The sequence below is a fragment of the Eremomyces bilateralis genome (genome assembly GCF_010015585.1).
Source record: "Eremomyces bilateralis CBS 781.70 unplaced genomic scaffold P152scaffold_27, whole genome shotgun sequence".
NCBI lineage: Eukaryota > Fungi > Ascomycota > Dothideomycetes > Eremomycetales > Eremomycetaceae > Eremomyces > Eremomyces bilateralis.
The window spans coordinates 273148-301017 of record NW_022985093.1 but is presented as its reverse complement, the minus strand read 5'-3'; the positions used below and the strand labels follow the sequence as shown (position 1 = coordinate 301017).

Below are 27870 nucleotides of genomic sequence, written 5' to 3'. Positions count from 1 at the left end.
ACTTGTATAGCCACCCCGCGCTCCATTCGCCATTTAAGGTTTCGCCGGCGAGGATCTCGGATTTGATATATAAGGCGCCGTAGTCTGGCACGTTGACACAGAGATTCTGGACTCGTTTCTTGCGTATGTTGTTCGACTCATCAGCAATAAGGTTGATTGTGGAGGAGCTCTGAATAATAGGCATAACTTGCTTCCGGCAACGTTCGTAGAGTTCTACTTAATTAGTGGCTGGGAGAAATAAAAGAGTACTTAAACTAACCTGGTAGAAAGTCGTTGACGATATCCTTCCGTGTAGGAGGCTTGACGAGAGGATAGAACGTGCGATAGATACGCGCGAGGTGCTTCTTCTCCTCAAAAGCATCAAGCGGTAAGGCATCCATTATGACAGCCATTGTCATATCCAACTGGATAGTCCTCATTTGTAGCGCAGAGAGCGACGGCACCCTAAGTTTCGGCTGGATTGACGTCTATAATTTCCCATTAAGCGTAAGGTATGGCTTGCAGCGTGTGAGGTGTGTCCGGAGGTCGGTGGTTTGCCAGGATCGTTCTGTCTTACACGCCTTAGAGTACAGATAGCTCTATCTGTAGCGTAATCAAGGTGTTTTATTCGTATAAAGGAATTGAGTATTTCTACATCGGGGATGCGCCCTTTGGGGGGCATCTTAGTACGCAATTGTTCAAGCAATGGGCGTGTATATACTCTGTACATAGCCTCAATCTTCAATTCTTCATAAAATAGGCACGTTACATGACTCAGTATGATGACTCAGCATGATTAATCAGCAACGCACGGGCCCATTACTGCCACCTTTTATGAGATTCCTCTGTAATTCATCATTTAATCCAGATGAGCTCATTTGGACTGCCCTAGGTTCGTCAGCTGAAGCTTACTCATCCTCAGTTTTGAGGAGTCCCACGACTTACCTCAGCAAGCTCAGGCTATTTCTCAGGGGAGTCTAACCTTTTTTGTAAAAGGTCACGTTACTTTAACTACTCCTCTGGTAAATAGCCTGAGGATTCTGTCAATGACGCGCACTGCTCTGCATAAATTTTGTATGTGGTTTGTATGTATCTCTGTGGATTTGACAAAATCACGATCCATTAATAACCACATCAAAACACGTCGTATGTACTCCAAAATCTGATCGATTGTGTATTAAAGTATTCTCTATCTCGTAATTGATTTTTTTTTACATGTCCATGCTTGTGTCGGGTGAAAAACGCTAATATGTGATGAACTAGACCACACCGAAATCACCATCCAGCCATCGTTCCGGAGCTTACGGTCGAATGAGCCTGGAAAACACCCATTGGATGTCATATAACGCCTTTCTCGGTCGGTATTCACACGAATATCTATTATTGAACACATTTTGTGTTCATATTTCCCATGCGAAGCAAGGCGAGCGTTCGAAACGGGCGACGAGAGACTGTGGACATCGCCAGAGATCTCGTCCACGATGCCTATAGCACTACGAGTATGCTAGCTATACAGCGGCTGGTCGAAATTGCAAGAGACGTGCCCGAGGAAGTGCAGAAGGTCATCATCCGAGCAGGCCTAGACCGCCATCTCTACCCATTCGAGCCTCGTTAGAAGCAGGTAGATGTTATATGGCATTTAGTATTCAAGTAGGAGGACCTTCCTCTTGTAGCGAAGATATCTTTTGGTAAAAGTGTCATATTCCAGGTAACGCTATTGCTTTGTCGCGGTGGCATCGGCTTCATCCTTATCCCTTTGGATCGAATTAGACAGGAGTATATCGACGGACCGTCCCCTAGTTATAATCGGTCGACGTCTATATACTAAGAGGCGATAAGGATGCCTTTGTTTATTCTGCCACGGTTTCGAGATATCTGTGGGCCCTCTTGTAGCCTTTATAAACCCCAAGCTGGTGAAGAATATCGAGGACACGCCGTTTCACACCATTTGAATGCAGAAAGGCGTCAAATACGCGGGGAAACCTATTGCTCCCTTCCGACCCCCGAGAATAGCAGAGAATTAACGTGACTATCGCAATCCTGTGGTTAAACTTAACAGGATCCCGTGGTAGTCGATCTTTTCTCATCTTAGGTGTCATAAGACTATTAAGCAATCTACATAGAAGAGGAGCACGAGTGCTAACTTGCTCGTATATCTGCCTAGACAGTATGTCGCCTAGTATACACTCGTAGTCCTCGATTTTCTAACCCTCTAACTGTTTCCCCCTCCCTACGCCGGTAGGTAAAGTCTTCTCCTAGATGCAGTCGACTTAGTAGGCACTAAACATATCTACGGCTTCTTCTAGTGCCTTCATTTCCTTCCTTAGACCCTTTATAGTGATAGTTCCTGCCGCACTAGACGCGGGATTCTTATAGTGCGTCTAAGACCTCTGGGCTCTGGCTAACCGTAGACAGCCTCAGCGAGCTATTTGGCTCGCGTGACAGAGCACTCTCTATAACCACCCAACCCTTAAGTCGTCGCGTAGATGTAGATAAATTCTCAAAATTTAATGCTCTTTTCTTCATGAATTGACATATCTCATTTATTCTCTGTGGCTTACTGCGTCTTTGAGACCCTCTTACTTTCTGATGTGGTGCATTAGATGTGTTTGACGCAGCACTATGCTGAGGACTTGGAGCAAGTAGCAAAGTGGGCGAGTTCAACCGCGCGCTCTGACGACGCTGGTTTCAGGCCGACATGACCCAAAATTCAATCAATTATGGAGAAAAAGCAGGGGAATCGAATGGTTATATTTAATTGACGGAGCACAGTGTGGTTGTGGAAGAAAATGGAGTTAAAAATGGTCTTCCATTTGGTATGAAAGCTCTCCACACACACCCAAAACCCATTGACAGAATCCTCAGGCTATTTGTTCGAGGAGTGCATGTGACTTACCGATTAGGTATAGTCCCACTCCGGTGCCTTGGCACGACCACAAATAGCCTGAGCTTGCTGAGGTAACCCACGACCACATTTCTAAGGGATTGGTATGTCATGTGACCGGGTAGGGCGTGAATGGAGCAGGGTGGCGGGGTCAGCGGGTATGAATGGAGCACAGTGGGGTGTGCCTCACCCCCCACTTGCTCATCGAACGCAGGATCGAGTCGGCATCAATCGGCCTCGCACCAGACGACATCCGCCACACGATATGATCATCCGGCCTGATGAGCGGCGCGTCCATGCCCCAGATCTCCCTCGCGCGGCTCGCGCGCCCAGCCACGTGGTACTGCTCACCCAATGCTCACCCACTGCTCACGCAGCACTCTATGACTTTCACGGTTCGTAGATCATTACCGGAGCTCAAACAGGCTCCTGATAGATATTAGCCATTTGGGTTCTTTACCCACTGCTCACCCACTGCTCGCTCTCTCCCTTTCCTCTCCTACATGTATATCGTAGTCGGAACGGCCTGTTCGGACTCTCTAATGGCCCAAAGGGTCACTCGTTTACATCATTACGCCTCGAATGACCCTACTACTGTACAAAATCAGGCTCTCACTCCTACCGGGAGCCAGATTTGGCTCTTTATAACACTCACGACACCAAGAGTCTATTCCGCAGGCGTTCTATGATTTATACAGTCGCGAGGAGATTCGGTTTCCGGTTTTGCATTTTGCATCTTGGAATCTTGGATTCTTCTCAGCGCACGGATGCCTTCATACTCTTTGCCTAAATGGTCTTCTTGAAGCTAAACGGGGATTCAGCTGAAGCTGACCTCAAAAGAACGCTTTTAAAATGCAGAGAGTCTGGTGGCAACGAAAGCCATTTGACTGTCAAATGAGTACCGTATATCACGTGGCACATTAAACCGAGAATTATTACCAATCCGAGAACCGCATGGATTTTATAAACAGCAGATTGATTTCAAAGCAATAGAAGTTCTTGTCTATTAACTATACAGAATATTTTAAGAGCGTGGATGACTTTAGGTAGTGGGTGGGGGGCAAACCGAAAATCCTAGAGTGCTAAAGGACTCCAGCAGCTTCACGATACCCTCGTGCCCGTTCGCGGCCGCCCACCACAGCGGCGTCCGACCGTAGTTATCCTTCGAGTTGGCGTCGACGCCGGCCTCGAGCAGCAGCTTGACGATACTCTCGTGCCCGTTCTCGGCCGCCCACCATAGCAGCGTCCGACCGTCATCGTCCTTCGAGTCGGCCTCGGCCTCGGCCTCGAGCAGCAGCTTGACGATACCCTCGTGCCCGTTCTCGGCTGCCCACGACAGCGGCGTCCGACCGTAGTCATCCTTCGAGTCGGCCTCGGCCTCGGCCTCGAGCAGCAGCTTGATGATACTCTTATGCCCGTTCGCGGCCGCCCACGACAGCGCCGTCTGACCGTTGTTATCCTTCGAGTTAGCGTCGACCTCGGCCTCGAGCAGCAGCTTGACGACACCCGCGTGCCCGTTCTCGGCCGCCCTCCACAGCGGCGTCCGACCGTAGTTATCCTTCGAGTCGGCCTCGGCCTCGGCCTCGTGCAGCTGCTTGACGATACTCTCGTGCCCGTTCGTGGCCGCCCTCCACAGCGGCGTCCGACCGTTGTTATCCTTCGAGTCAGCGTCGGCGTCGGCCTCGAGCAGCAGTTTGACGATACCCGCATGCCCGTTCTCGGCCGCCCATGACAGCGGCGTCTGACCGTTATCATCCTTCGAGTCGGCCTCGGCCTCGGCCTCGAGCAGCAGCTTGACGATACCCTCGTGCCCAAAATATGACTCTACCATCAGAATGCTTGTGAACTGTGGATTAGAGTGCCACTGGTAAGCCATCTTCCAGTATATATCGAACCAAGTCTTGAACCGCTGGGATCGGGTATCGCAGACTCTGAAAACCAAGTCCAACATTTGCTCGGTTGCACTATGCTGTGCTTTTCGATAGTGAGCAGCCCAAGAACCGGCAGCATAATCTAAGTAGTCGTGTTTGACTGCTGCAGAGATCTGATCTGTCGCTCCATCAAATTCAGTAAATGAAAGATATGTAAGGCATGCTCTGGCCATAAGGGTCTCGGAATTCGTTGGAACAAGAGAATGTTTCCATCCAATAGCAGCGGCCTCGCTCTTCGCGAGAAGGAATTCTTTTGCGGTCTGATGGATTAGATAGACCGTTCGATCCACTACAGTCACAAAGAGCCCGCAGAGGTGTGTCACCGACGCCTCAAACCTCGCTTTATCGTCAAGGTCAGGCTTAAGGTCGTCGTAGGAGCGATGACGGTCTTCTATAGCTAGAGCGATGTTCATTTCCTTCAGTGTAAGAGGCCTGGTTGCTCCAACAACGATATAGAGCAATTTCCGCGCTTGTGGTCGATCATCTTCCTCGATTTTTGTAAGAATCGCTTCGTATGCTTCATCAACTGTAGACGGAAGGTTACTAATAACTGCCTTCAGTTTCCGACTTGTCGGTCGAATCATTTTACGAATGATATCGAAAATGAGCGTTACCCAGAGGTATGTTCGGTGGCTCATTCTTAACAGTTCTATTTCGAGATTTGACTGTTCTAAATTATTAAGCTTAAGCTCAGATCCGAGTTGGGATACTCTCCATTTGATGACTAGGTCGATCTCACGACTGATTTCATCTGACTCTTGCTCGCCGTGTAGCCGAATCGTAGGAAAGTTAGAAGTAAGATCGGTGAAGCGCCGTTCGATGTCTGGGTAAGGACGACTAGTGATACATATTTTGAGTCGAGATGAATCGTTTCCGGAGCTTGCTTGCTGATAGAATGAACTGAGAGCGTTAATAATCTGATACTGCCCTGCTTTTGTGCATTCGTCGAGGGCATCCAAGACGCAAAAGACTTCCCCGGCATTCCGATCAGCCACCGTCTTTATTAAAATCCCCCAGAGTGTATGAAATGATTGAGAAAGTTGATGTCCATTAGCGGCGAAATCCGAAATAGCATGTTTAATAAGTGTTGGTTTCCGCCGAAAGAGCTGGTGGAGTAGTGCCGCAAGAGCTGTAACTGCACTTTTCTGTACGTCGTCGTCATCTTTGAAGAAGAAGTAGTAAGTTGTGCGAGCGTCCATATTTTTCAAGTCTTCGTCGACAAGAGATTTAGAAAAAACCGATTTTCCGCATCCAGGATCCGCAGATATCCAAAGAAGACTTGAGGAGCTGCTGTCTTTCCAGTTTCGGAAATTTTTATGATGGAGAACCCACTGACAGGTATCTCTAAGTCGGCTAGAGTTCCTCTCCTTGAACTGCTCGTAGTCGGAAGCCGAAGTACGCAGGGCTTGCATACAGTCCCGTTCCTTGTTGTTCCATTCCACTTCGCAGATTAGCCGGCTAACTAAATAATTTGGCGGTTAAATTACCTTGCGTATCGCCTGAACGCTTATCGATCGCTTCTCGAAGCCGCTGGAGTGCTTTTCTTTTCCCCTCGCCATATATGACTGGTAGGGAGACGTCGAAGATTCCCATGAGGCAATATGCTTGATCCTCTTCTTTCGTGGTCTCTCGCTTTTCTGCCCATGCCATTCGCTCCTCGTCGCTGAATTGAGAAAGATGTCCTCGAAGTGCGTCAATTGCAATCCCAGTGATCTTATGAATTTGCTGTTCTAACGAGTCTTTGTTACCAAGTCGCTTGCCATCTCGGGAGAAGAACTCGACTGATCGCGGAGCAAGAAGCTCCTGTAGTGTCCAACCTCTGGTGAACCATCGACCCTGTCTAAACGCCGGTTCCCATAGGAGCTTAGAAGATCGGGTGTGCTTTCCTGTTGAAACGTCTGAGAGATATACATAGCATTTTGCTGCATCCTGGTACCAGCGAAACATCGAGTTGATAGCTTCTGTGAGCTCGGCGCTACTTGACTTGTCGATGCAGCAGCTGTCCACCCAGAAATACTGAAGTCCGTTTTTCTCTGCTTGCTCCTTACAAAACTCGATCTTTCTATAGCCTGTCTTGCTGGTTCCCGCGGCATTCATAATATCTTGGAATGTAACCTCCTGGTCATCCGCCTCCCAGGTGTGCGAAAGGATTGCATAGCTAGGAATGTTGCTGGTGAAGCAGTGCAGGCTGAAGCTTCCGCCAGGGCCAGTGCTAAGCAGTCGCATAGTAAGGGTAGGCTTTGAGGAACCGAACGTAAGTCGCTAGGGAGATTGAGTTGATGAGTTCTCTTAAGAATATCTTCAGCGAAAGGACATACTGGGACTACATAGTAGTTCCACCACCAGAAAAGGGATCCGTGCGCTGCCAAGTCCTGCTTGGTCGCTTGGACTAAGCTTGGTAACTTGGACAACAACAATCCAACTTTTGGTAAACACGCTTGTTTCCTGGCGTCTCACCAGCGATTATACCCGATTCTGAGATGGACATTCCTTTGTGCATCTGACCACCTCTAATAGCGGCTAGCCATGGCGGAAGAGTCGCCCGACTACAAAACGCTCTATTTCGAGGAGCAGAGCCGACGACAGGAGGAACAGCGTCGATGGCAGGAGGAACAGCGTCGATGGCAGGAGGAACAACGTCGACGCGAAGAAGCGGAGCGGGCCCAAGAGCAGGCTGAATTTAGCACTCGGAAAAGCACTCTACCCGAATATCTCGATGCCTGCCACAATTACCTGCATTCCGGCCTCACCGTCCAGACCGATGCAACCAGGTCGACACGGGGTGACCCTGCCAACGCGAACAACAAGCTTCGAGCCGAGAAGCTGCTCGAGTAGGAGGACTTCCCAGCCCGCCAGGACGCGATTTGGAACACTTTGATGCAGTCGGGATTTGTCTCGGAGCGGCACTTCACCTCGGTACATACTTTGCAAGAGTCTGGGGAAACGGTCCGAAAACGGTCGCTGAGTTCTGAGCTTGACCTGCATCATTTCCAGCGCACCACTGTCGAAGACCCCGTTGCGTTGATCATCCAACAAATGAACACCGACCGAAGACTTCAGCAGGAATTTGGTCTGCAGGGCTTGATCAGCTTTGAGAATCACGCCAACGCGCTATGCCCTGACACTCAGCTTGCAGAGGGCATCGACCAACTTCCCCTCTCCGGAAATCCGCCACGGCGGTCGGCATGCCTACATGCCAAAGCCAACGAATCGATGGCGGTGCACCCGGCAGAATCGGCACCGACAACTCACATACGATCCTCCCGTCCTCGTGCAGATCAATTCTGCGTCTACAACAAGAGCATTCGGAACCAGGAGAACCGCATCCCTGCCTTCGTCATGGAATACAAAGCACCGCATAATCTCCCCCTTGGGTACATTTACGAAGGCCTGGATGACATGAAACTTGAGGACGTGATTCGGTATCAAGAATCCGATGCTCCGCGGAACCGCTTCCGCCGATTGATTGCCGCAATCATTACACAAGCGTTTTCATATATGATCAACGCTGGGGTAGAATACGGGTGCGTTTGCACCGGCGAAGCGTTCATCTTCCTCCGGGTGCCGGAGATGGACCCCGGTACGGTCCATTACTTCCTATCGGTCCCGACGGGTGACGTTGGGGGACCCACGGAATGGGTGCCGGATTCGGACGACCCAAATCGTCTGCATCTGACCGCGGTTGGGCAAATGCTCGCGTTTACGCTCCAAGCATTGAAGTCGCCGCCTCGAAACCAGAGCTGGCGATCCCAGGCTGCCAACCTACTGAACAGCTGGGAGGTGGTGTACGCCGAACTGCTCGATACAATCCCCCTGCAGGACGCCCCACCGTCAGAGTATCGGCCACCTCGTGACGATGGCTTCCTTCGCATGTCTCCTGTGCGCCTCCGACGACGACCGGTTACAACCGGCTCATCTAGTTGCGTGCGACTGCAGAGTCACGAAAATTCAAGCGATGATGAGCTTGATCCGGATACTCCGAGTCGAGAGCGGCCTTTACCCCGACACTCCGCTCGCACCCAGGCCACCGCCCGCTCATCATCCGGTGCGGATCTTCACGGAGGAACGTCGAGTGGTGGACAGCATTGTACTCAAAAGTGCCTCCTTGGCCTCGTCAACCGGGGTCTCCTTGACATGTCATGTCCCAATGCGCGAGACCATGGGAAGAGCTATCATCGGATTTGTTTATCTACCTTCGTTAGTCTCGTTCGTCGGCAACTTTCAGAAGACCTTGATACCGACTGCATGCCCATAGGCCCTCCTGGATCATGCGGCATCCTATTTCGCATCAGACTCAGATCTCACGGGTATACCATCGCCGCCAAAGCCACCGACTTTGCTCACCGCCTGAAACACGAGGCTACCCTCTACGACAGCCTCCGTCCGATTCAGGGCAGCGGCATTGTGCCAGTTTATTTGGGCAACATCGACCTGAGCACTCCCTATTACTACGAGGGAATTGCGAAGCTTGATCACATGATGCTCATGAGCTTTGGTGGAGAGCTCCTATCCACGCACCTTACCACCGAGAACCGGCCACGGATTCTTCGGTTGATTCGCTCTTCAATCCAAGCGGTCGCTAGCCTCGGGATCGTTCACAATGATCTCGCGCTTCGCAACATGTTGTGGAATGAGGAGACCGGCAAAGTGATGCTGATTGATTTCGAGCGGGCACAATTCATCGAGCAACGCCCCGCACTGGGCACTATCTCAGCAAACCGAAAGAGGAAGAGAGACCCCAATGCGTGTGTGACCAAGCGGAGAGGTTCTGCATCTGTGAAGGAAATGCAGCAAGTGACCTTGAGCTAGGCTCTTTGTGTGCCACCGTACAATCGATCCTTATCTGAGGGCAGCATGATTATGTTAGCTGCTCCTCGAAACCAGACCGGATTAGGGTTTACTAAGCCCTTCCGTTCTAACTTGGTGTACGGAACCCAACTCGGTCTGTCCCCGGGATTCTGGGATTGCGCTCTCCCGGAAGTGAGTGAGGAGGCCTGCATGTTTGCTACTGTGCCGTTTGGTAACCCGCTACTACTACAAGACCGCCTTTTCCCCTACTAACAGCGAATTTAGTACAGAACTGCTTGATTATCGAAGTAGACTTGAGGATTAGATAATAGCCCTTAACCACCGCATTTTGATAGCAGAGGGCCCCTTAATCGCACCATCTAGCCCAGCAGCTTGTTAAGACTGACTGATTTTGTCCGCTTCTCGTTGAACGGGTGCTCCTCAAGCAGATGAGATTGACCATTCAACGCCAATTGCTCCAGCCGTCCTAGGAACACGCACTGCCCCGTCATCGTCGCTCGCTACCTTGGCAACGTACCCCATCACGCGGACTCGAGCCTGGGATATGGCTGGAACTCGGATGTGTTCGTGCGTAATGCATGAACTTGCTCCACGGCGATGGAACGCAGCATGGACATCTCGACCTTGAGGTTTTAGGCGCTTCATGCGTTTCCACCGCTCTCGGGTTGGCCAAGCTGTCCGACTCGGAGGTGGCAGGAGTCCTTGGAACTCCAGCTCGCATAAAGGAACACGAAGGATCCACGGAGTCTTCAAACGCCCTAACCAAATACGAGAGTTCTCTGTGAGTTGACCTGGTCATGTTGGGCGGTTAAGCCGGTTCTCAATGCCCACTTGCAAGTCAGGGCTTGTCGTCCACTCAGTTCTTGATCAGCTATCCACAACGTGCTGAGAGCAGAGGATGGTTCTCATGCGGCACGCCGCAGCTGGATGTTAGCGCAGGGCCAACGAGCTTAGTAGCTCTTTGAGGGGGATCCCTTAGCGCTAATAATGTTGGAAATTGAGGGCTATAAAAGACGGGACGGAATCAGTCTATCCTCCTGCTCATTGCTCGCAGTGAACATCTTTGGCTTCTCTCTCTCGACTCTACCCATAGTATTATCCTTTGGTTACGCCGTTTCTTCGGCTTCTTTCTTCAGATTTATTCCGCTCTTTCCTCCCTTTACTTCTATCTCATTCTATTCCTCCAGCTAGAGGATTGTGAAGCAATGGCTGTGTCGCGAGACTCCACCTCAGGGCCTTCGTCCTATCGTCGCTTACCTTCTCTTCGCCATGTCATGTCCGTATCTACTACGCCTGCCGAAACCCATTTGCCCTGGCAATGTGAGTGGCTCTTCTTTGGTCGCCAGATCATCGATGGCCTCCGTCACTGTTTCCCGACCCAGTAGTTCAGTCAAGCCAGCACTTAGCCTGATGGCGACCATGTGAAGTTGACGATTCGATGTGAGAACCCGGCGCAGATCCATCTGCACCTTCAGGGAAATACCGCCCGGCTACCGGACGGTCCGTACAAGATACAATTAGATCGGATTTCGCCTGTGGCGGAGCCACAAAGGCTGGTAAGTCTCCCCCCTTTCGCCCGTATTTCGATCTCGCCGCTAACTCGATTCCCTTCTACAGCCGTACCAGTCCCAACAGCGTGAGGAGGAGCAGCACCACGAGCCGTCTCTGCGGCAGGTCCATGGCAAATCTCCTCCACAGGCTGCTTCTCAAGCACCGCACCAGCACCACCCGCTCCCTTCACAAGTTCTAGCCCAATCTCCACCAGCCCCCCAGGCTGCTCTCCATGCTCTCGACCACGCTCTCCTTCTCAAGATTGCGGACGAACTTAAGCGCCAGCACACCGAGGGCCTTCAATCGTTGCAGGATACCATGTACAAAACACGCGAAATGCTCGCCAAGGATATCGACCTGTCGATAGGTCGGGTGGTGACTATTCTATTGAACGAAAGCGAGCAAAGAGGGAGCGCGAAACGACGTCGTACATCTGATGAGCACGACTCCGAACCAACATCACCACTGTGGCCGTCGAAGCGGCTCATGCAAGACCCGGGTGCCCATTATGGTGAGGAACAGCGTTCCCAGTCTCCTGTACAGTCTTCATGTATCGTTGTGAGGAGTGAATGGTTAGAGCGGCGTACCGGCGTTGCGGCGGCAGAGAGGCTGATGGTAAGTTTCGGATCCGGATTAACTACTCACCACGGTCACTTCCCAATTGAGAGGTTAAATAGCTACAAAGAATGACTAATAACGTGCTGCCTCATAACCGATGTTCTCCCGGCCCAGGTCTAACAAAATAGAGCAGGGTGCAGGTGTGAATGGAGCACAGCAGGGTGTGAAAGGAGCTTCACCCAGAATTGAACACATGGGACTATCACAACAAGTTCCGATCTCCACCTAATATTTCCTGTGTATGATAGACCATTAGACCTCTCCTCCACTTCATTAACACATCCATCAGACCATCAACACATGACTACATCCTGATAATCCTCTCGCCACACCTGGCTTCAGCCACACATACATCAGTCACAGGTCTGGGACCATAACAGTGTATCTCAATTCACCATTGGAGATAAACACCACGGTGAATGAAGAGCAAGGTACGATCAGCGATGGGGAACATGTAAGATAATTCCGTTGCGGTTTGTTTCCCTTCCTTCTTTTCCTTCTCCTATATCTTTAGTTTGCCGGATTTTAGGAAATTGAACCTCATCTTTCCCCTACTGTGTCACAGGTGGCAGCCCGGAAATAGTTGTAGGCCTATCTCCAGGAAGTTCCGATGGCACAATAGTTGTCTCCATTTCTACCGCGACCCCTCGACCTTGGACTTTCTCTGGGCTCTGAAAAAGATGCAAGTCTGCTGGGTGTAGATCGGTTTGTCGATGGTTTCGTCGACGAAGGAAGGCACACCAGAGGATAATTATTATGAGAGCGAGGACCGCGAGCCCGCCGACTGTGCCACCAGCAATGGCACCCACGTTGGGGGAGTTGGAACCTGATGTCGGGGAGGAAGACGATGCAGGAGATTGGGAAGAGGCAGTGGTAGTAAGAGGCAGTGAGGGACTGGTATTAGACGAGGCGGTGGCTTTATGGAGTAATAATTAGCTAGGGATTTCGAAGACAACGGAATCATAACTAACGTTTCGATTCCTGCCCTAGTGGAGTTAAATACGTCTCCGAACTTGCAAGCTGAAACCCAGGCCTCGCGCATCCATTTGAATTCAACTCAGTATTCTGATATCCTGGCATGCCCACGTCGCAACAAAAATACCCGCCGTTGTCGTACATATTCCATGATGTATTGGCACAGAATGGACCTTCATCCAAGATCGCCATAGTACAATTGAAATCAGGCTGATCGCAGCAGTACGCATTGTAGGGGGGATCGGCTGGACAGTACGCGGACCGAGGACAGCATGCGTGATAGGGTTTTGCGGTTTCACCACAATAAACTTCTCCAAGAGACGCATTACAGGTGCCATTACGGCGGATTGCGAAGCCAGCACCACTAGTATTGGTGCTCATTGTTGAGGGTCAGGATAAAGGAACGACGTAGTTAATAAACGGAAAGTTTTCAGCTTGTAGGAAGTGAATCGCAACTTGAACTCCGAAGAGGCTCAGCGCCAATGACTGAAAATCAATCGAGTGGCTTGGTTAATATACTCGAGCAACATTCAGCCGCAATGGCGATCATTAACTTGATAAGTTGCATTAATAAAGCGACTCGTATTCCGTATAAGTATTAACATGGGAGTAGATCCTTTACTGTGTATGCTACCCTCCGAAGAGCGAGCTCAGTGTATATAGACTCAGAATTGCTTGAACTAGAGTACAGAACCACCGAAACTCTTTTGCATGTTCGCTTGATGTTAGTTAGATTCAGGTTTGCTCTGGAGACGTCTCTCTAATGAAGAGAGCCAAATGGTAAATCTAAACAGACTCTCCAGCTTCCAAAGTTGTACACCGGAAAAGCCGTTTTGTTGGGGGAGTGCTTGATGACTGCTCCGTGCTCAAGGTCCCTCCGTCCGTGAACTCAGGCACCAACCGGAGGTTCCGGAACGGCGCTCCAAGTTCAGCCACCAACCAAGTAGCCAGTATCCGTATCGATGAACCCTTGGATCACTCAGGGAGCCGTTTGAACAGGTTGATTCGCTAGAAATAAGCTCTAAAGAAGAAGGAAAGGAGAGAGGGAAAGGGGGGAGGAATGAGAGCGAGATATCCGTGGTGGGTAAAATCATTAAAATGCAAACATTCCACGCAAACCACCACCACATGCTTGTGACTGTGAAAATTGACGGAACAGTGGTCTTGGCAGCTGAGATATATCTGCTTCCTCAATCCTTTTGCATCAATATCTTCAGCAATGCTTATCGGATCATGCAAAAAAGACAAGAATACGATTCTCCTCGTCGAGTAGTCTTTTTTAGGCTATACGACCAGTCTAAAAATCGTCGTTCTTTTCGTTCAATCTGCCGCCAAAAGGGTATTGAGATCCTACCATCTACAGGTATCCGATGGCTTGAGAATCGCAAAGAACTCGGGCCAGAGGCTGTACAACGTACACGGGGGTTAAGTAAACGTCGAGGGCGACCTCGTAAACTCGATAACCGGACTCTACAGCGCCTCCTCGATCCACAGGAACCTCTCTACGATAAGGACATCGACTACCAAGCGAAAGAACTAGGCGTTGGGGTATCAACACTCCATCAGAACCTCTCAAAACGGCTTAACGCTAGGCACTATAAAAATCCAAGCACTACGGCTATACGTGATATAAATAAGGGGATCCGAAAGGGCTACGGCGAGGAGCACCGGGGCAAGACACTTACTCAGTGGTGGAAAAGGGTCTACTTTACAGACGAAGTCCATTTCAACTCGAGAGAGCTCGCCGATAAACAGGAATATGAGTTACGGTCCCGGGCGAATCTCGACGCCTTGAATCAATACAGGAGACTCGGGGTAGCCCCCTTGACGTGACGGTTCACGTTGCAGCCGGAATCTCCTACGATCGAAAAGGGCCCTTCCATTTCTACTCCGACCCAGTCAAACCAGCTGCCAAAAGAGCGTATAAACCTCGGAGACCTCGGAAATCAAGTGTCGAGACCCCGGAACAATTCGCTGCCGTACAAGACGCATGGGAAGCCGCTGAAAAGGGCAGTCTTGAGGCCGATATCAAGATCAAAGGAAACTCGATGACGCTAAAGTATTATACCCAAAACTTCCTCCCAAAGCATATTGATCATATCAAGGCGCTCGAGGCGCAATATAAGCATGTCTTTTACCTACAAGAAGACGGTGATCCGTCCCATGGGACGCGGAGCTGGAATAATCTAGCAGCGCATGCAAAACGCGCGGTAGGTATCTCAATCCCACCCCATCCTGCGCAGTCACCAGATCTCAACCCTATTGAGGCAATTTGGCAGATTATAAAGGAACGCCTACGAGGTGGGAACTGGCAAACAGTAGAGGAGTTCAAAGAGGCGATTCGACGCGAGTGGAGGCGTATTACGCAGCAGCAAATTCGCTCAAGGATATCTGAGATGCGCTGGCGGTGTGAGGAGGTCGTCCGGCTAGAGGGAAACCGTATTCGCAGCTCGTGGGGGTAGTAATCAAAAGATAGAGGCGTACGGAGATGCGTCAATAAAGTTTTGGCACGCTCCATTTCAAAGTTCTTGATCGCCAAGATAGTGGCTTGATTATATAAGCGGTTTCGAGAGCCCTATAGGCCTATACCACAGGCACTAGACTGCCTATCAACTAGGCACTTAATCTAGGTTTCACAGAGCCTAATTCGAACCAAGGGCGCCGGACATTCGATTTACCGCGTCTAGTACCCGCCCGTTGGCTAGGCACCCTACCGCCCATGATATCGGCTTTCCAAGGGCTTATATAATCAAGCCACTTTCTTGGCGAGCAAGAACTTTTGAATGGACTTCCGTACTTGGTGTGCCAAAACTTTATTGACGCAGCTCCGTAGAAATCCAGCAATCTGAAATGCCAAGACCCCTGTTCCGTCAATTTTCACACCCCGGTGGATATTAGTCCCTGGACTGGTGGCGCAGCTTTGGCTCGCCCACTGCCCTTTCGGATGGGTCTTCCGCCACAATCTAATGTCCCAATGCCAGGAATGGAGAACTAAGGGCAAACTTGAGGGGAATAGAACACGTTCAGAGTAGACTTCTGCTAATCAGTACCATTTCCTTGGATAGGGGAATCGACGCCATTAAGCAACGGGTGCGAGGGTCCCGTTTTGATGATAGTAATTCAAACATTGACAGGTTTCTCAAAGGCCCGCAATATGTCGCGTCACGATGAAGCCGACCCGACCGCATCGCATGCCTCCGAGGAGAGATGACCGAATCATACTACATTTTGTAAGTATTAATATGATATTTGAGCCTTTTATAATATCTTTGATTATTGAAGAGGTGCTGATTGCGTTAGGACTATGATTGCTTCTACGCCTCTGTATTCGAGGTGGAGAACCCGTCTTTAAAAGGGGTCCCATTAGCAGTCCAGCAGAAGCAGATCGTGGCGACATGTAACTATGAGGCTCGAAGAAGGGTGTGTGCTTCATTTTTTCTCAGTGGTGCCCGCAAAGCTGATCCTACAATCAGGGGTTACAGAAATTGCAGTTGGTAACAGAGGCGAAGAAGACATGTCCTGAGGTTGTCACCGTGCTCGGGGAAGACTTGACGAAGTTCCGCGATGCGTCCAAAGAGCTATTTCAGTATCTTCGTTCCTTTTCTTGGAATGAAAGGGTTGAGCGACTTGGACTTGACGAGGTATGCCTAATATTGGGTTGAGCTATACCCTCTAACAGTGCTAGGTGTTCATGGATGTCTCTGATATAATAGCATACAATATGGGCCTTCTGAACTATAACGACCTCCGGACCGCCTTTTTCAATATGTCGCGTAGTGATCCCACTGTTGGATTCTCATTTGACGCGTCTGTTCCAGCAGGGCATACGTTTCCAGAGCAGGTGCTGCCGCTAGCAGAAGATGAGGAGCAGCACTGGTCTGATCCAGTATTCATTCAGCTGAGGCTACGTTTGCATCTCGCTTCTCACCTTGCTCAGCATCTTCGTCTGCTTGTTGAGAAGGAGAAGGGGTATACCTCGACTGTGGGCGTTTCGACTTCGAAGCTCTTGTCAAAACTCGCCGGAAACGTCCATAAACCAAGCGCTGGAACGACACTTATGCCGCCCTATGCCGATGACTTGCAAGATGACGCGGGAATAGAACGCGAAAAGAGCAATGTCCGCCTTTTCCTAAGTAATTATGAGGTCGGCCTAATTCCTGGGATTGGTCATAAAATGGCACATGCCCTCCGGTCGTTCACGCTCGGACGAGAGGCTGCCCAGTCAGTGGAATTGAATTATCATAAGCCCTCGGAATCCGTCACTGTTTCGGAGATCCTTAAGCATCCTGATGCGAATCCCATTGCGTTCGAGCGGCTTCTCTCCGGGCATGGCGCCCAACGAGGAATTGGAACGCGGGTGTGGCAACTACTAAACGGATGTGATGACTCGGATGTATCGCAAGCAAGAGATGTACCACGCGGTATCAGCATTGAGGACAGCTACCAGAAGCTCGAAAAATTAGAAGACGTACATGATGAACTGCTTAGGTTGACATGCAGCTTGGTCAAACGGATGCGCGTGGATCTGGTAACAGATATCGAGCCGCGCATACTCGATAGGGTATCTCATCAGAAAAACGAGCCTCAGCAAAGACGCTGGTTAGCACGCCCAAAGACCGTTCGACTGTCTACCAGAGACAGATTCTCATCCGCAACCAATACAGAGGGGGAACGTTCCTGGGCTCGAACCTCTCGGTCCTGTCCACTTCCATCTTTTATCTTCGACCTTGGCCAAAGCGTTCCATCAATCGCTGAACAATTTGTTACAGGGACACTTGAGAACCTCTTTCGAAAGCTGCACCCGGACAGATTCTGTTTGAGTCTAATCAATGTTGGCGTCACTGACATGGACAATGAGATTGATATAAGACGCGGTCGAGACATTTCGACAATGTTCAAGACCCAAAATGACCGATTAAGCGGCTGGAGGATCGATACTGAGATACCACAGGCCATGGAGAAAACCTCGATAAATGGAAAGAGCATGGAACGGTCCGATACTATGGAATTATATGGCTCTGAAGAGGACATGCGACTCTCCCAATCCAGCACAAAAGAAGTAGAATCGCTTTGGCAAGACGAAGACGAAGTCGACACTCTCGACGACGTCGACTGTACATTATGCGAGGCCAAACTTCCCGCGTTTGCAATGGCTGCTCATCTACGATTCCACCGCCTCGACAGTTGAATCAGATTCGCGAAACCCCATGGGACTCAAAGCTAAAAGAGCAAACAGAAGAGACCCATCACGGTTCCGACCACCACAGCCGACTGCGGAACCACGTTCGCCACCGCCGCGCCCGTAGACGTAGGAGCGGTCTTACTAGCCGCCGGTGGCACTCCTCCTGAATTTAGAGTAGAGCTGACGGTTCCATTTGCCTGGAAAATCATCAGCCCTGTCCCGGCGGATTCTCATCGATCAACCTTACCCTCTGCAATTTCGAGTTCACAAAATTCCAGCGATTTCGTGTTATACCTATCGGCATACGATATATGAACCTCCTCGCTATCGCCGCTTGCGCAGTACATGTCATTGTCGTCACAGTACGACTGAAGGCGCGGTGCGTAGTATTCGCATGATTCATTCGCGGGGCGAGGGAAAAGCTAAATAGTCTCAGCACAGAACTCGGAGAACCAACCCATCTCGAGGAGGCGGGTATTCACGAGAGATCGAAACTAACCCCATTCTGGTGGGCCGTGCCCGCAGCAAACGTCTCGCTCGTGTTGAAGCGTGTATCACCCCAAAGGATGATTGCAACCACTGCGAGCGTCAATCCAAGCCCCTGTCCCTTCCTCAACCCCACACGGATCATCACATACCTTTGTCGGTGAATTTCCTGTCCACTGGCTCAACCGTTTCCACGTCCAACACCCCACCGCCGCACAGCGCATCCCCGAGGGCGTTCGCCCCTTCGCTATACGCCAGTAGCACGATCTTCGTCGAGGGACACGTCTCGAAGTTGTCTCGCAGCATCTTCTGCACTTCCACCGAGCCGTTTCGCGTGCTCGCCGCGTAGTTCTCGGCCGTCGCCGGGTAGACGACGTGCTGCAACGTGGTGCCCGGGTTGTCGCCGATGATTCAGTCGGCGAGGGGACTGAGGAGGCTGATGGTGGGTCGTTCTCCAGAGCCGCGGGTGAGGATGATGGTTGCTGGGGGGCATTGGTCCGCGGCGAAGGAAGTCGGAAGGAGAAGGAGGGAAGTGAGGGAGAGGAGATGGAGGGAGAAGTTTGGGAGGGAATGCATTTTGTTTGGGGGAGTTTACTACGAGGGCAGCACAAGCAGGAATGGCAAGCAGGAATTGATGGATTAGATCAACGAGAATTCTATGAACACAACTACGGCTTGGTCTTCAGGAGGCGTATCTAATATCCTGTTCAAGATTTGAGATCCCTTGGCTAGATATAAGGCTTTGCAAATCGACTTACCGGCGACCGCACAGTTCGCACAGGGTCATATTCCCCAGATGCTTGATGGATCGCAGGAGTGCTTAGTTCTGACGCCTAACGGTCAACTACCGACAATGAGAACAATAAAATTGAATTGACGCCTGCAAAGCCCAAAGGTGAGTAGGTGAGGGTATATTCGCTCACAACCCACATGTATCCCTTGATGGCGACAGCTGAATACTGAATGCTCAAGCCTCAAATGACCGGGATGTAAACAGGGGTCTCATCCTAGATCCGATCTTTTGGGTGAGGTACAGCGAACCGCCCAACAAGTATTTTCGTGTGAAATCTTTTATGGAATACCTTCTACTCCAATCTGACGAATTTCGCCCACTTCTAGCCCAAAATCCGGTGTGATTCGATGGTGGTGTTGGATGGCGCTGGAAGAGGGCAGGTTTGGGGTTGTTGATAATTAGGGGAAGCCAAGAACGGTTAAGCACTGCGGGATGGCCATCAAGCCTTCGAGCCTCAAGGGCTAAGGGGATATTCGCAAGGAAATAACAAGGAAAAGCACGAACCTATACGATGTTAGCATGATGGTACCCAGGCCAACCGCAGGCTTAGCACCATTCCCGAGGTTTCATTATTAGTACTCATGCCATAGTCCGTCGAAACACGCGGAAACTCGAAACTCGAAACTCGATTCCTATGCGCCATAAAAGGTTAGGTCGAACACAAAGCATGCAAGTGGCGTACTAGCCACGCGTCGAGCAGAAAGTGAAGGTCGAGTAAGGGAACGAACAACGGTTCTCGGCACAAGCAATCACCGGTACTAGAGTCCAGAGAAGGATGTGGCCAAGGACGATTGGCTGTCCAGATTGTGTCTATTGAATAGTCGATTGTCAAAGGGATCTAGAACATCCAAATATAGATAGGGCGGAATCAAGGTTCATATTTCATATTTCATAACTTCCGTTCCGAATCTTCACCCAGCAGGCTTCACCATCCGACACCACCGCCTCCCCTGGCTCACCTGCCACTCACACACTGCGACCTCCAACACCATACTCACTAGCGCGCTCACCAAAATCCCTCCACTATCACTCACGCTCGTCGCCGCCAAGCTGAACTCCCTTTCCCCCCTCGGCACTTCCTCCGCGATGCGCGCGAACGTGCTCACGTACACCAGTCCCCCCAATAACCCCTCCCAGAACACGATGGGCGCGACGTACCAGAAGCTGGGGAGGAAGTCGTACAGGGCGTGGAGGAGGAGGACGAGAAAGTTGAGGGACTGGAGGGCGGTCGGGGCGTAGAGGGAGCGGATGCGCAGGAAGGGGAGGGAGGAGCGGGAGAGGAAGACACCGGTTTGGTAGAGGGTGGAGTAGGTGGGGTAGTGGGAGCGGAGGTGGGTAAAGGGGGTACGGGGGCTATGGGGAGGGAAGAGGAGGACGGGGAAGAGGGCGGTGTTGATGGTGTATTCGGAGATGTAGACAAGGAGGAGGGGGAGCATGTAGGGAAGGAAGAGGGAGCGAGCCCGTTGGAGGTGGGAGTGGAGGGTGGCAGTCCAGTGAAGAGGTTTGGATGTCAGTGGGGTGATGGACGACGCCGATGCCGTGAGAGCAGTGGAAATGTCGATTTGGGATATACCGTGCTCGTCGTCGTCGTCGTGAGAGGGAGAGTGTGATGGGAGAAAGGCCTCCTGCTCCTCGGTGCTCTCGTCCTGCCCGGAATCCAAGCGTTGTCGGAGGTCGCTTGATGTCTCCAAGGCATCTCGCGGTAATATGAGGAAGAAGCTCACGAACATGACCGCTGGAAGCGTTGCAAACACTAGCAGCGCGGTCCTCGACGACATCCCGATTGTCACGGTGGCCAGCGCATATGCTCCCGCGCCGACGATCCCCGCGCCTCCTGTCCCGGACGACCACATAGCCAAACTCCCCTTCCCGTAGAAGTGTGTAAGTGCAAGGAATGTCAGCTCCCCTCCTCCACTACTGAGGCTCGCCATCATGATTCCCAGCAGCTTCACGGCGATGGACACGGGGTTGTGAGAGGGTGGCGAGACGGCGATGAGGAGCATCCCGGTGGATGAGAGGGAGACACAGATCAGGACCCGTAGGGAGTATGGGAAGTGGTGGATGAAGTAGGGTGCGATCAGCTTGCAGAGGAAGCCTGGGAGGATGTCGGGGAGGAGGATGAGAGCTTTCGGGAGGGGGCCGATAAGGTCGAGGGCGGAGGTGAGGATAATGACGTAGAGGACATTGTTGATGAGGCCTAGGAGCCGTACGCAAGTCAATCAGGCAGGTCCAGATTGATATCGACGAGGATTTCGTGATATCGCACCGTTGAGTGTGGTGTCGCGGTTCATGGAATAGAGGGAACAATAGCATCTGGAAGGGAACAATAAAGGGAGCAACACTAACCGAATAGCCAGAAGGCGATCAGGACCCTAGGGTTTTGCCCTTCCAAGGCGGTTATCAGCTTCTGACGATATACTGCCCATGATGCAGCAGGAGAGCCAGGGACAGGCAGTGCCATCGTTGACAGCTGCGCGATTGCACTGGCATGATCTCAACGATCCCGTTTGCGTCGTCGGCAGTTGTAGTGCCAACCCAGGTGTTCAAGCAGAGTAATGTAGACTCGTGGAGCCCTTATCTGTCCAGGCGATATATCTCTATCTTATCTTGTCGCGTGTTGTGACGGATGATGACTTGATGAGCATGCATGTGGAAGAACGTTGCTGGTGGGTGGATGGCGATGCAATGACGATCAGCCTCGGGGTCTAATCTGCCCATTGGTGGTAATAATTCCACGACTCTATCCTGTATCAGGGCGTCTTAACTCTTAGTCCCTGAATTACCCTGATGATCCTCACTAGTCCGTGGTCTGGTCTCTTCTCCCCCGCTTCCAAGGCCACGGGAATTCTCGATTCAAGGAATTCCCGCTACCATTTGCCAAGGAGAGGGAATGATGTTCCGCATTTCCAGCCGGGCCTCCAAGGCGACTCGAAAAAAACAAGAAGATCCGTGGCTTCATTTGGCGCCATTTTGAAGTGGCGCGTGGCTTGAGGGGGCTATCCGGGCTCCATTCGGGGCCATTCAGGGGCCCTTGCCCTCGTTCACCGTTTTGTTTTGTTCGTCGGTCCTCCTGGTCCATCGACTCCCTGCTCGACTGAACGATTGGGGCAATTCAGGCGAAAGAGCGATTTTCTTGCTTGTGCTCCCTCTGCATCGCTTTTGGCTATTGCTTGTGTCATGCGTAAGGCAACGAGTGTGGATGAAAGTTGGAACTTGAAAGTGTGTTTCCTCTCGCATCTGCATCTGCATCGTCAATATCTTCGCTCCCTTTCATCCATATGATACTACCGACAACACGGCTTATACCCTTCCCCATATCCTTATGAGGTTGTTTTTATTCTTTGGCGACTCGACTCTTCTTTTGAAGCTAGCCATCATGATGCGCACCGTCTGATCGGCTCTCATCTGCCCGCTACAACGGCTGCAACTTCCACCATGAACGACCCGTAGCCACGGCCACGAAGTTCAACTCCACGCATTTACCGTGTATGGGTAGGATCCGGCCATCATGGACCACCGATCGCAGCAACACGGAGCGTCGCGCCCATCCGAACGCGCTCTGATTCACAACCCGAATCACCATCCGCCGTCCACCCACCCGACGCCCAGCTCGACTGCCTACCTTCCTCCTCACTCGCACGCGACCGCACAACCACAGATCCATATGCCCATGTCGGACCCATTTCAACGTCGCGAACGAGATCCGTTCTTCCCGAACGCGCCGCAACATCAGCGACAAGGCAGTTATGGCACACCCGGGCGGGAAGCACCGTATAGCGTCCCCCCAGAGCGAGCACCGTTGCCGTCATGGGCAAGTCCTGCAGGTACGTACGCTACGATTCTTCGAATGCCCTCTGATGTCCCTGGACCCGGTGTTTATATTCTCTACTCGGGCCTTTGGATTCTTCAATGCACCATGTTTTGCGCGGGTCGCATCCAGGCCATTTTTTTACTTAGACATGTTTCATACTCGTGACGGTAAAGTGCATGGTGGATTTGCAGCTTCAGACGCCTGCAGATCCCCGAAGCTGTGCCGTTTCAGACATCCGAGCTTCCATACGGCGTCGTTCATCTGATGCGCTGGATATCTCTGTCAACGTACGAAATCCTCCCGCACATGGTGGATGAGTAAGGAAATGGCCGGAGAATTCTTGAGCTTTGGTTCTCCCCAACTTACTCACCCGCGCGGCACTCCCTGAGCTCGGAGTTATCTGGGCCTGTATCCTGCTGAAACTCCAGATCAACCATCCTATGCACATCATTCATCTTTCTTTGTTCGTTGATTCACAGAATTACCATTTATACTCATCGGTCATTTGACGGCTCATTTGACGGCGGTGCGCGTTGCTAACGTGAACCTTCCACCTTGGCAGCTCCTGCATCATCGTCCACCTCCAACCTGCAACCCCTCCAGCAGCACCAGCAACAACACCATCATCACCATCATCACCACCCCTCGCATCTTCCTCCACCTCCACCACCTCCACCATCATCAATAACCTCGCATTCAGCCATTCCTGGTTCCTACGAGCAACGACGAAGATCAATAGGGAGCGCGAGCTCCTCCAACTACTTTGGCCAACCGCCACAGGGCGCCCAAGGTACGCTTCCCTTCCGTGAATTACGCAACCTCGCCCGCAAGTCGCATTATCATCAACTACCTCAAGATTCGTTTTTTAATTCCCGCATCGGTTGCTGAACAAATTCCTAGATCCTCCGCCTCCGCCACCTCCACCATTTACTGCGAGATCAACAATTACTCCATCACCCTCCGCCACATCGAACCCCGCGACATCGCGCCCGCCGCCCCCCCCCCCTTCCTTTGTTGGTCATCATCGCAACATGAGCAATCCACCATCGAGCAACCGAGCTGGTAGTGGCATGTCGATATCGTCGCTTCTTGGGACTGACTCCGGACGGCCACGAACCGAACATCGATCTCCCCCATCGGCGCCGAATACCGCTCAAGCGCCTTCATCCCCGAGAAATCCATATACGGCTTATAGACATGTGAGTCGCATAGTTATTTCTTCTAATAGCAGAGGATGGGTATTAATACCATGCAGGGTTCTGAAGCGCCCTTCAGCGGATCGCCTTCACAACCGTTCAACCGACCGACTGCTGCATCACCCGAGATCGCGCGGCTCGGCCACCCATATTCACAACCACACGGCGCACCTCCTGATAACCGACCGTTTCATCCTCCCCACGCACTCGACCCGAACGAGCGATTGCCACCACGGTTCGGTGACGGCCCTTCGCCTCCACGACCCAACAGTCAGCCAACTGGATACGGACAGCCCCATCGAGATCCATACAAAAACGAAGCGTATCCTCCAAGATGGCGCGAAGCTCATTACGACCCACACGCGAGCCCTGGCCGACCCACGCAAGATCAACGCTACGGTGCTCCCCGAGAGGACCACTATGGAGGCCCGGGGAATGATCGAGATCGGCCAGTCACGGTCCATCCGGTCTCACAGTCGGCATATAGTCCTCCCCGAGATGCGCGACCGCCTGCGGGAGGCGCCTCGCCCCGCGATGCATATGGACGCCCGGTCCTCCGCCAGGAGCCACCGCAAGACCCATTCCGCGACAGTCGCCGCTCTCCGGAGGAATACAGGCAGCCTCCACGATCGGTACCAACACCGAATGTTTCAGGCCCTGGAATGCCGCCAAGGGCGGATGAGGTGGGACGACATGCCGGATACGATCAAGTCGTGGCAAGATCGGTTGAGCAACTACATGTTGCACAAGATCAGCGAGATGGATACCGGCCGATGGACGACCGCCACGTGTCGGGAGGATCTATGCTCGATCGAAAAGCAGAGGAGCCGGCTGCAGGTCATGACCCCTACCGCCCTCATCCATATGACCATCCGCAACCGCTTGGAGAGGAAATGCTCCGTTCCCGCTCCTTACTTGGGGTCAGTCCGGAAGCCACTCGACGCACCGGACGCGCATCACCCCTCCCGCAGGCTGTGCAAGGAGCGCAAGCACGATTCAATGGGCCGGGAGGCGATCCTAACGTCAAAAGCGAATTCGGTCGTATGTTTTCCGGCCTTGGCGGACTCGGCGGCGCCCCAGGAATATCGACACCGACCCGCCAGAGTCCCATGCCGGGCGAAGGAAACGGCGCAGATATGATGAGGTCCGGTTCTCGAGGACTGAAACCGAAGAGACCCAAAGAGGACGGTGCGCGACGGGGAGGTGAGAAAGGAGATGGAAGAGGCACGCCCTCGGATCCTTCGGGGCGGGCAAAGCGAACCAAGTTGAACCACTCGGCGCATCATCACCACCATCACGCTGCTCCTCATCACCACCATCATCACCATGCGGGAGAAGATGCCGTATCCGTCCCGGCACCGACGGGGTCTCCTGCCAACCTCAACCAATTTATGCACAAATTCAACTCCGCCGCTGCCCCGACCGCTCCACAGCCCACTACCACGCCCGTCCCACACCACCACCACCACATCGCACCAACCCGTCATCATCACCACAATGGCAAATCCCCCGCCGCCGCTGTGACGCCCACTCTCGCCCCTCCACCGCGCCCCAACTTCAAAGAGCTCCTCCAGCCTATCCTCTCCACCGTCGCGGAATACCCCCGCAACCACCTCGGCGACGGGCTCTACGTCTGCAAAGCGCGCCCGCCGCGCGCCCACCAAAGCTCCTGGGACCGCGGACCGACCTACGCGTCCGTGCCGGAGCCCATGAAGGATTTCCGGTCCCTCGGCGCCAAGGCATACAACTGCACCTACACGATCCGTGTGCCGCGGTATTACCTGTCTGCGCAACACCGCGAGGTCGTGTGTCGGGACGGTAATCTGTGGGGCACGGAGGTGTACACGGACGACAGCGACGTGCTGGCGGCGGCGATGCATTCGGGGTTCATCCGTGGCGAGTTTGTGGACGTGGACGACGAGGACCTGGCGATCATCTACGACCTGCCGCCGGGGATGAGCGTGCAGAGCGCCGACACGGCAGCGGCGGCAGCCCCAGGGAGCAGTGCGGCGGCGCCAACGGGTCCGCGAACGACCCCGCCCAAGATCCCCGGCGCCCCCCCTTCCCCGCCGGCGGAACCGCGGAGGGACAGCGGTGATACAGGGAGCCGGGACATCATCACGTCCCCGCCCCTGATCCCCGCGGTACCTCCGCCGGAGCGCGACGCGCACATCACGTTGCAGCTGCTGCCGGCGCTGACGGTGTATCCGCCGCACACGCGGAACGGGATTGGGTCGCGGCGGTGGGGAGACAACCACGATGGGATCAGTTTCCGGGTCCTCAGCGTCGAGTGGGTGGATGAGGGGGTGGAGACGCGGGGGTGGGAGCGGAGTGCGAAGGGGAGGAAGGAGCGGTTAAGGGATTTGTTGAGGCGGAATGAGGAGGTGAATGTCTGGGTGCAGCGGAGGGCGGTGGAGAGGGAGAGGGGGAGGGAGGGGAGGGGGGAGAATGGGGGGTTGGTGGAGGTGATTTCTGGATAGTTGATGTTGCCCTCCTGCCTGTTCACCTGTATCGGTGGGTATGTTGAATGTAGGAGTAGTGCGAACATCTCAGGTTGGTTGTCACAGCGGAGAATAGGGAACTGTACTGTAGTCTATATCCTGTACGCAATATCACTCGACCGCTTGCACTATAACCATTTCCATTACAACCATGTTAACTGAGAGCATTCCGATTTCAATTGTTCTTGAACCGTAAATACATCCGAACGTTAACAAGGCATCCACGAGTGACCGAACAGCAAAGCGCAATCCAACCCACGTTCCTGCTTACCCTACTTCCGCTTCTGTTATGACTCCGATAAGCTCGCGATAACAGGTTCTTTGTCAGGGATGCTGCTGTGGTTGTCCTGAAGTACCAGTTTGCCACAGCACCTGTCTGTTGATTCAAATCACCGGTTTGGACCTCCTACTTCATTCTTCAAGTGATTTCCCGTCGAACACCTCTGACTATATTCCTTTCCGATTCCGACCCTTTAGCATCAACGCGCCGTGTCGCCTGCTCACACGCCTCTCCATCATCTCAACAATAGAATCGCATCGGGTCAAGCTAGCTAGCCAGCTAGCCACCCCGAGGGACCATATTGGTTCTAGCACACGGCTACCAGATGGCCTCCCCCAACCCCATCGGCGTCCGTCGACAGATGCTCGAGCAACGGTTGCATCGGGGGTACAGCAGCGGGAGCGATGCCAAGTCGTATTCGATTGGGACTATTTCGGTGAGTGATTTCTTTCCAGGGCGTTGATCGGAGATCTGGATTGGACGCGGGATGGATCCGCGTTTCGGGACGGCCTGCGATATATACCTCAACCGCGAACGGAATCCAGGCCGCCTAGACGTTCCTTGGAATCCTAGAAGCTCGAATGTTGTTCCGAATCGGCCCATGACTACCGTCTCAGGAATCAGGAATCAAAACGACCCATGCTCCGAGTTCCTATCCACATCAGGGCATGCTGGCCTGATAAATTATTGTGATATTTGGCGCTATGGCAATGAAGAGGCTCCTCGACCCCCCAGTGGAGCCCTAGAACCGCCCTCTAGAACGTCAGAACGTGAGTCAGACGCTCGCTCGGGCTGCATCGGCTTGATGTGCTCTGGACTCCCGATCTCCCAGTCGTTTCGCCTCTTGCCTTGGAGCCGGCGGGAATGCCCGCCT

The 27870-nt window shown here is 52.5% G+C and overlaps 11 protein-coding genes across 11 annotated transcripts; 7 read left to right on the top strand and 4 right to left on the bottom strand.

Annotated features, from left to right (window-relative positions):
- Nucleotides 1-4876: 4876 nt before the first annotated feature.
- P152DRAFT_461847 (HET-domain-containing protein) lies at nt 4877-7111 on the bottom strand (the record flags this gene model as incomplete). The annotated part of the gene is made up of 3 exons (XM_033680212.1): nt 6282-7111; nt 4992-6235; nt 4877-4957 (listed from the first exon to the last, which is right to left on the bottom strand). The coding sequence occupies exons 1-3, from the start codon at nt 7018-7020 to the stop codon at nt 4877-4879; spliced, it is 2064 nt and encodes a 687-aa protein (XP_033530841.1). The 5' UTR covers nt 7021-7111.
- Nucleotides 7112-7320: 209 nt separating this feature from the next.
- On the top strand, nt 7321-7629 carry P152DRAFT_476761 (uncharacterized protein; the record flags this gene model as incomplete). Its single annotated transcript, XM_033681538.1, has 1 exon — nt 7321-7629. One exon carries the CDS (start codon nt 7321-7323, stop codon nt 7627-7629), a length of 309 nt encoding a protein of 102 aa, XP_033530840.1.
- P152DRAFT_172672 (uncharacterized protein) lies at nt 7430-9873 on the top strand. The gene is made up of 2 exons (XM_033674107.1): nt 7430-9814; nt 9868-9873. The coding sequence occupies exon 1, from the start codon at nt 7672-7674 to the stop codon at nt 9601-9603; it is 1932 nt and encodes a 643-aa protein (XP_033530839.1). The 5' UTR covers nt 7430-7671; the 3' UTR covers nt 9604-9814; nt 9868-9873.
- A 999-nt stretch (nt 9874-10872) lies between these two features.
- On the top strand, nt 10873-11993 carry P152DRAFT_495170 (uncharacterized protein; the record flags this gene model as incomplete). Its single annotated transcript, XM_033682235.1, has 3 exons — nt 10873-10923; nt 11061-11159; nt 11221-11993. The coding sequence occupies 3 exons, from the start codon at nt 10873-10875 to the stop codon at nt 11842-11844; spliced, it is 774 nt and encodes a 257-aa protein (XP_033530838.1). The 3' UTR covers nt 11845-11993.
- Nucleotides 11994-12083: 90 nt separating this feature from the next.
- P152DRAFT_172664 (uncharacterized protein) lies at nt 12084-13370 on the bottom strand. The gene is made up of 2 exons (XM_033674106.1): nt 12744-13370; nt 12084-12688 (listed from the first exon to the last, which is right to left on the bottom strand). Exons 1-2 carry the CDS (start codon nt 13126-13128, stop codon nt 12324-12326), a joined length of 750 nt encoding a protein of 249 aa, XP_033530837.1. The 5' UTR covers nt 13129-13370; the 3' UTR covers nt 12084-12323.
- A 421-nt stretch (nt 13371-13791) lies between these two features.
- P152DRAFT_172580 (uncharacterized protein) lies at nt 13792-14708 on the top strand. The gene has a single exon (XM_033674105.1). The coding sequence runs from the start codon at nt 13846-13848 to the stop codon at nt 14578-14580; it is 735 nt and encodes a 244-aa protein (XP_033530836.1). The 5' UTR covers nt 13792-13845; the 3' UTR covers nt 14581-14708.
- On the top strand, nt 14583-15594 carry P152DRAFT_495158 (uncharacterized protein; the record flags this gene model as incomplete). The annotated part of the gene is made up of 1 exon (XM_033682234.1): nt 14583-15594. A coding segment is annotated over one exon (627 nt), but the record flags the coding sequence as incomplete, so codon positions are not given.
- Nucleotides 15595-15938: 344 nt separating this feature from the next.
- P152DRAFT_403948 (DNA/RNA polymerase) lies at nt 15939-17935 on the top strand (the record flags this gene model as incomplete). Its single annotated transcript, XM_033676730.1, has 4 exons — nt 15939-15977; nt 16048-16167; nt 16221-16388; nt 16433-17935. The coding sequence occupies 4 exons, from the start codon at nt 15939-15941 to the stop codon at nt 17933-17935; spliced, it is 1830 nt and encodes a 609-aa protein (XP_033530834.1).
- A 224-nt stretch (nt 17936-18159) lies between these two features.
- Nucleotides 18160-18826, bottom strand: P152DRAFT_403970 (alpha/beta-hydrolase; the record flags this gene model as incomplete). Its single annotated transcript, XM_033676732.1, has 3 exons — nt 18160-18351; nt 18429-18536; nt 18593-18826. Coding segments are annotated over 3 exons (534 nt in total), but the record flags the coding sequence as incomplete, so codon positions are not given.
- A 971-nt stretch (nt 18827-19797) lies between these two features.
- P152DRAFT_461843 (protein btn-1) lies at nt 19798-22042 on the bottom strand. Its single transcript, XM_033680211.1, has 2 exons — nt 21555-22042; nt 19798-21405 (listed from the first exon to the last, which is right to left on the bottom strand). The coding sequence occupies exons 1-2, from the start codon at nt 21667-21669 to the stop codon at nt 20120-20122; spliced, it is 1401 nt and encodes a 466-aa protein (XP_033530832.1). The 5' UTR covers nt 21670-22042; the 3' UTR covers nt 19798-20119.
- A 674-nt stretch (nt 22043-22716) lies between these two features.
- P152DRAFT_452306 (Rxt3-domain-containing protein) lies at nt 22717-26695 on the top strand (the record flags this gene model as incomplete). Its single annotated transcript, XM_033678287.1, has 4 exons — nt 22717-23032; nt 23582-23809; nt 23920-24218; nt 24275-26695. The coding sequence occupies 4 exons, from the start codon at nt 22717-22719 to the stop codon at nt 26693-26695; spliced, it is 3264 nt and encodes a 1087-aa protein (XP_033530831.1).
- Between the last annotated feature and the right edge of the window lie 1175 nt (nt 26696-27870).

What these genes read in the sequence shown, in the direction of transcription:
- P152DRAFT_461843 (XM_033680211.1), bottom strand. Translation starts at nt 21,669, where the DNA reads ATGGCACTGCCTGTCCCTGGCTCTCCTGCTGCATCATGGGCAGTATAT. An exon ending in GATCGCCTTCTGGCTATTCG is followed by an intron (nt 21,406 to 21,554) that starts GTTAGTGTTGCT and finishes TACGGCTCCTAG; the next exon opens with GCCTCATCAACAATGTCCTC.
- P152DRAFT_172664 (XM_033674106.1), bottom strand. Translation starts at nt 13,128, where the DNA reads ATGAGCACCAATACTAGTGGTGCTGGCTTCGCAATCCGCCGTAATGGC. An exon ending in ACTAGGGCAGGAATCGAAAC is followed by an intron (nt 12,689 to 12,743) that starts GTTAGTTATGAT and finishes TACTCCATAAAG; the next exon opens with CCACCGCCTCGTCTAATACC.
- P152DRAFT_172672 (XM_033674107.1), top strand. Translation starts at nt 7,672, where the DNA reads ATGCAGTCGGGATTTGTCTCGGAGCGGCACTTCACCTCGGTACATACT.
- P152DRAFT_172580 (XM_033674105.1), top strand. Translation starts at nt 13,846, where the DNA reads ATGCAAACATTCCACGCAAACCACCACCACATGCTTGTGACTGTGAAA.